The sequence below is a fragment of the Ranitomeya variabilis genome, chromosome 2 (genome assembly GCF_051348905.1).
Source record: "Ranitomeya variabilis isolate aRanVar5 chromosome 2, aRanVar5.hap1, whole genome shotgun sequence".
Classification (NCBI taxonomy): Eukaryota; Metazoa; Chordata; class Amphibia; order Anura; family Dendrobatidae; genus Ranitomeya; species Ranitomeya variabilis.
This window is the reverse complement of record NC_135233.1, coordinates 703,444,466-703,450,465: the sequence shown is the minus strand read 5'-3', so window position 1 is coordinate 703,450,465 and position 6,000 is coordinate 703,444,466. Positions and strand designations below refer to the sequence as shown.

Sequence of the window (6,000 nt, the reverse complement as noted above, 5' to 3'; positions counted from 1 at the left end):
ATCATGCCTGGCTGATTGTTGCAGGGCCATGCTAAAATTTGTACTGTGGGTAAATTGAGGCCACTTTCCTTTTGTCTGTCCCTCATTTGATGTGTTTTGGCAGCATTTTGGGCCGTTATAAGGTGTTGTGCATGCGTGTGTTTTTGCCTCCCATTGACCAGAATGGCGTTCGCTTATGTTTGGTGAATGTTCGATGAATTAGTCGAATATTGCAAATTCGGCGATCGTAATCCGAACCGAACATTGAAAAATTTGCACATCTTTAGAAATTACCTTTATTCCTTCTGCCAGCTTCTTTCAGTTTACTGCTCCGTACATAAAGAGTGGTGGCTGAAACCACATCCCCGCAACGACCAACAGCCGATTGATGTACTGTAGTGCCAGTTGTCAGTCAGTGTGGGGACATGGCTTCAGTCATCGCTCAATACGTACGGAGCGGTGACTGAAACTGGGCATCTATGACTGAAAGTCTGAGGCTTCGAGAGGAATAAAGATAATTTGCTCCTGGCAGCAGGGATTTCAGTGCAGGCCCTGGGCAGCTGACATCGGCATGCCTGCTATAAGAACAGCACGTTTGGCACGCTGGACTCTGATTAGCCGGTGGGAGATATTGCAGTGCATGGATCCAGAGGTGAGTGCACATACAGCTGAAGTAGGCGCACCCTCTGCGAGTGCGATTATTACGCCCCTGTCTGTGTCCAGATTCCTGTAGAAGGGTTAAATGGTGAAGCCCAGTGTAACTCCTGGTGTCTGGAAAATGAAGTAGCTAGCACCAAGCCTGTTTATGGTAGCCATTTTGGAGCTGGCCGGAGACCACAAACAGTGCCCTTGTCGTCACACATATGTATTAAGGTGGTGTGACCTATTAGGAATAAATGGGAAAGGGTTGATGCTTAAAATGAGATATTGTGCTCTAACATTTAGCCAAAATTTGAATTAACTTTGTGAACCAAAGTAAGCCAAATAACAAATGGTATCAATTTAGACCAGACAATCTAAAGATGCTTCAAATTTACCAACCAACATGAGCCTTAGAAAAATTTGATGTATTGTAAGACTATCTAGTTTAAGTTTAAGTTAAAAAGTTGTTTAGTAAAAAATTAGACAGTGTTTCTTGCATGTTTCCTGTGGTTTCCTGCTTATACTTGCTACTACACATGAAGAGGTTAATTGCTGTAACCCGATAAGTAACTCACGCCTATCATTGTGTAAACAAGGAAGTTTCTAAGTGTAATCTAGTGAAGGAATAGCCTCAGATCCCACAGCTCCAACAGAAGAGCAACATGGATTCTCTTAGTGTTTGGTTGATACTTCTTGCCCCTTTGGCCACCTCAGCTTTTCCAGTGAATCCTGGAGATTACAGTACAGGAGAAGCGTCAGGTCAGTAGAGTGGTGGCCAGTGTGTAACTAGTAGGCAGCATGCCAAGGGAACTGTGCACTCCGGTAATGGACCTTTTAGCGTACAACTAAGGGAACACATATTATCTACAGAAGGGTGATGGCAAAAGACAGAGCGGTCAATGCGCTATTTCCTAATGGAACATTTCTTGTGGTTTGTGCTTATAATCTGCTTGTCTGTAAAATGTAAACTGTGTTTTTGTGTCTTTTAGCAATTTTTAATTTTTTGTTTATCTGCCCCCTCCTCAACTTCAGCCATGTAAGGTCTAGATCCTATTCATAAAGGGAACCTCTTGCCTAATTCATGCTATCGGAATCAGTCTGGCTGGGCTATCGCAGCTATGTATATCTTATGCTGAAATACCATGGTGTCTCAGAATAAACTTACTTTTGAAAGCTGTGCTGAGGACTAATATGAACTCTTCCTCTGCCTTGCTCTGCTATATTGACAGCTCTCTCCCTATGTGATTTTTTGTTTCTAAATGACCAAATTTGTGTGTTAAAAAAAATCACAGAATGGTCTAGTTTCTTCCGTAAATCCAAGGAGGCTCATTTGAATTCCATAAGGAGCCACAGTACAACATCCGATCTTTATGGATACATTGCAATATTGTAACATAGAAAACTTTTCGAAATATGTTTTCTTTGAAATGTCACAATGTTTTAGAGTATAACATAAGCAGTTGGAATAGCACAGCCAGTACCTGATTCATGTTGCCTGTGGTTTAGGCGGTGTGAACCAGACGACAGGATCCCGGTAAATAAATGCTGCATGTGACGAAATATCTATGGCTCAGTCTCATGCTTGGTATTGGTGAAATGGACAGTACACAGGTGATATACATGTCATTGGAGATCTACATTTTATGTAATTTGTCTGTGTGGATTGTCAGTAGACTCTTCCTAGTGTTTCAACTACTTTAAGCCTTGTTTACTTCAATGAAGGTGTCGGTCACAATCCATGGACAAATCTTACTGGAAAAAAACAACCTTTTAACCCTTTTAAATCCTTATTATATTTTGCCTCTGACATAGTTTGTATGTTACGTGGCTGATATCTTTAGTGCTCAGCATAAAGTTCCCGATCAGCTGTCTCCTTACTGACTCAGTGGAAACACAAGTAAACAGTCATCATGAAACTGAGCGCGCAAGTGAACTTCTTACTAAACAGTGTGGTAACAAAACCAGGCAACATATCAGATACAGGGAGGGGGTGAGGGCACTAAATAGTGCAAGACGACCCCCCACCTAAAGAAAAAACCAACTCCATAAAACACATGAAGGAAAGGAGAAAACTAGGAGCAAATAGGTGTTTACGTGATACAAAATACTTTATTAAATAAATAACATGCAGATTACATGCTTAGTAGCAAAATACATAAAAACATATTATCAGCAGATGCAGTGCCCAAGGATGTAAAAGAGAGAGGGAGAAACCCCCGGTGTGCGCTGTCAGAGGAGACCACCAAATGCATATATACAGTGTATACGGTCTGCTGCTGTGAGTACAAAGCTACCTATGATAGCAGAAAAACGCCATGTGGCTTTAAGATGAAAATTTAGGCTAGCAGCACTTACCGATAGGAGTCTCCAAGGCAGGGCACACCGGATGGGATCCACAAAACGCAACCCCCAACCCCCTAAACAGTGTGTAGATGGTCTGCAGTGCATATAAAATCTGTGTTCATGGCATGGGAGATGTATACTGGCCGTACACATAGGGTAAATGACAGTCTGAGAGTATGTAGATAATACATGAAGTTTATTTTAGGTTAAACAGGCAAATAGTCTGAAAAGCTGGAGATAATAATCAGACTTTCCATGTTCAGCAACATTGATAGACCCAGAACTAATGGGACTTGCAGTACCACTATTATGACAAAAATATTGCAAACTAGATGATGTAACTTTAATTGCTTTTGATGACTTCTTAAATGAAATGAGATTTATAGTTTACACCCCAAACTATTTAAAAGCACATGTAGCTCTTTCAAACATAATTCCAGCAAAAAACTTTTCATGGCCAATCCATTCCTCCATTACTCTGTCAGTCCAGCTCTATTCACCGTCCAGCACTCCCTCCTACTGCCTGACTGATGGCTCCTTTGCCTGAAGTCACACAGGAAAGAGACCGTCAGTGAAGCAGGAGGAGGCAGCACTTAACGGAATAAATAGAGCTGGAGTGACAGAGGCTTTAGATCTTCAGCCTCATTTGAATATTCAGTTATATGCATGTATACCAACTTGTACTCCAGTTCATTTTTTTGGGTTTAGTTCTAGGTTTCTGCATTTAGTGCAGGTAAGAGAGTGGCCTCCTTTCCTTTGGGTTGTATTTTACATTAAAAAGCTGCCCACTAGCTGTGTGTCTATGTTTTGAGGCCTGGTCCTGCTCAGCTATTAGTCACACAGGATGTCACCATGATGCATTGTAAGGTTTTAAGATTATAAGTTAGGACCATCCAGAACACCTTGATGTTCGTGAGATGGCTGTCATCCAGCTCTACTCCCTGCCAAACGCTACTTCCTCCTGCTGCTCTTCAGCTTCATTTGCATATTAAATGCTGATTTTTCAGGTATTGCTGAACTTTTTTTTGAAAGAGCTAAATGCGCAAATAAATAGTTTGGGTTAGGGAAAAGTCCTGCTGATATATTGCTTTTAATATATAAGCTCATGTCAGCAAGCCTTTTCTGAGTTTTCAGCAATGTTGAAGTCATCACGGAAGAAATAGTAAGTGTTGAGGCAATGACCCAAGAGAGCTATGCCATTTCCATGTATCTATAAATATAATTGTCTAAGGGGAACTTCCGTCTGTTTCTAACTTCTGTCTGTCTGTCATGGAAATCCAGGGTCGCTGATTGGTCGCGGCCGACTTGCTGCAACCAATCAGCAACAGGCACAGTCTGGCTGCGAATTGGCCCCTCCCTACTCCCCTCCAGTCAGTGTCCCCTCCATACTTCCCTCCAGCCAGTGGCCACATAGGGTTTTAGCAGTCCGTTAAATGGACTGCTAAACACCATGGCATAACGTGGTGTAATGCAGTCCGTTAATGCTGCTATTAACCCTGAAAGACCAACGTTTTACTATTGATGCTGCCTATGCAGCATCAATAGTAAAAACTTTTTAATGTTAAAAATAATAATAAAAAAAATCATTATATTCTCACCTTCCGGCGCCTTTCCCGCTCCTCGTGACACTCCGGTCCCAAGAATGCATTTCGGCAATGACCGGAGATGACGTAGCTGTCTCGCGAGATGATGATGTAGCGGTCTCGCGAGACCGCTACATCATCACGTGGTATTGCCGCAATGTATGTTTGGGACCAGAGTGTCGCGAGGAGCATCGCTAAATGCCTGGCCTGGATCCGGGGGCCGCTGGAAGGTGAGTATATAACTATTTTTTACTTTAAGTCTTTTTTAACAGGGATATGGTGCCCACATTGATATATACTATGTGGGCTGTGGTATATACTGCGCGGCCTGTCTTATATACTATGTCTCTGCGCTATATACTACGTGGGCTGTGCTATATAGTACGTGGCTGTGCAATATACTGCGTGGCTGGGCAATATACTTCGTGGCTGTGCTATATACTATGTGGGCTGTGCTATATACTACGTGGGCTGTGCTATATACTACTTGGCTGTGTTATATACTGCGTGGGCTGTGTTATATACTACATGGGCTGTGTTATATACTGCGTGGGCTGTAGTATATACTACGTGGGCTGTGTTATATACTACATGGGCTGTAGTATATACTACGTGGGCTGTGCTATATACTACGTGGGCTGTGCTACTGTACATACTACTATACATATTCTAGAATACCCGATGCATTAGAATCGGACCACCATCTAGTTATGTTATAAGAGGGTTAATAAATGAATGCAGGCTTGTTGCTATAGGCAGCGCCCACCTTTTATACTTGCATTGATTTCATAAAAACCATAAATCGCAATGTTTAATAAATGTACTATTGGCACAAAACATAAAGCAAGCTATACTTATATGCACATCATGTAGAGATAGTGACTCTTCTACAGAATTAGCATAAGAAGTACGGTACGCCAGAGCAATATACTGTGTAATATGTAGTGGAATTGTGTTACTAGAGCAACCAGTATATCCACATATAATCCTGGCACTTGACATTTCTCATTGTTGTGTCACCAGGAGCTTTTTATACATAGAAGAAAACAACCTCATAAAAATTGAAGATAAGCAAGCAACGTCAAATATTTTAAAAATATATATGCATTGATCAGCATCGTTAAAGGGATATGTCCACTCTTGTGGGGAGCAGTCGGTGGATGCCAGTGTTATCAGGATTGTCCTACAATTTAACATTACAATTCTTTTGTTATATCTTAGTATACCATAGTTTCTGTGAGAAGAATTTGAAAACAATGCACCCATGACTACATATTTTTGTTACATACTTGGTTTGGTGCCCCTTGTTTTTTTTATGAGAAGTCTTGAATTTTGCGCTTGTTAATCATTTTCTACTTGAAGCTCAGCAGCCAGAAGATGGTGACTCCTGGTCTTTACCATTGGTAGAAATCAGTAGCATCAATTGAAGCTTGTAAGTCTCAATGCAAAATCA

At 41.4% G+C, this 6,000-nt stretch overlaps 1 protein-coding gene across 2 annotated transcripts in view; it reads left to right on the top strand.

Moving 5' to 3' along the window:
- Positions 1–1,234: 1,234 nt before the first annotated feature.
- Positions 1,235–6,000, top strand: part of SMPDL3A (sphingomyelin phosphodiesterase acid like 3A) — a 52,150-nt gene continuing 47,384 nt past the window's right edge. Inside the window, exon 1 of one of the 2 annotated variants that reach the window (XM_077289453.1) lies at positions 1,235–1,380. In XM_077289453.1, coding sequence (XP_077145568.1) covers positions 1,284–1,380 — 97 coding nt within the window. In that variant the 5' untranslated portion in view covers positions 1,235–1,283. The remainder of the gene's footprint in view (positions 1,381–6,000) is intronic. The other variant, XM_077289454.1, reaches the window with a different exon arrangement.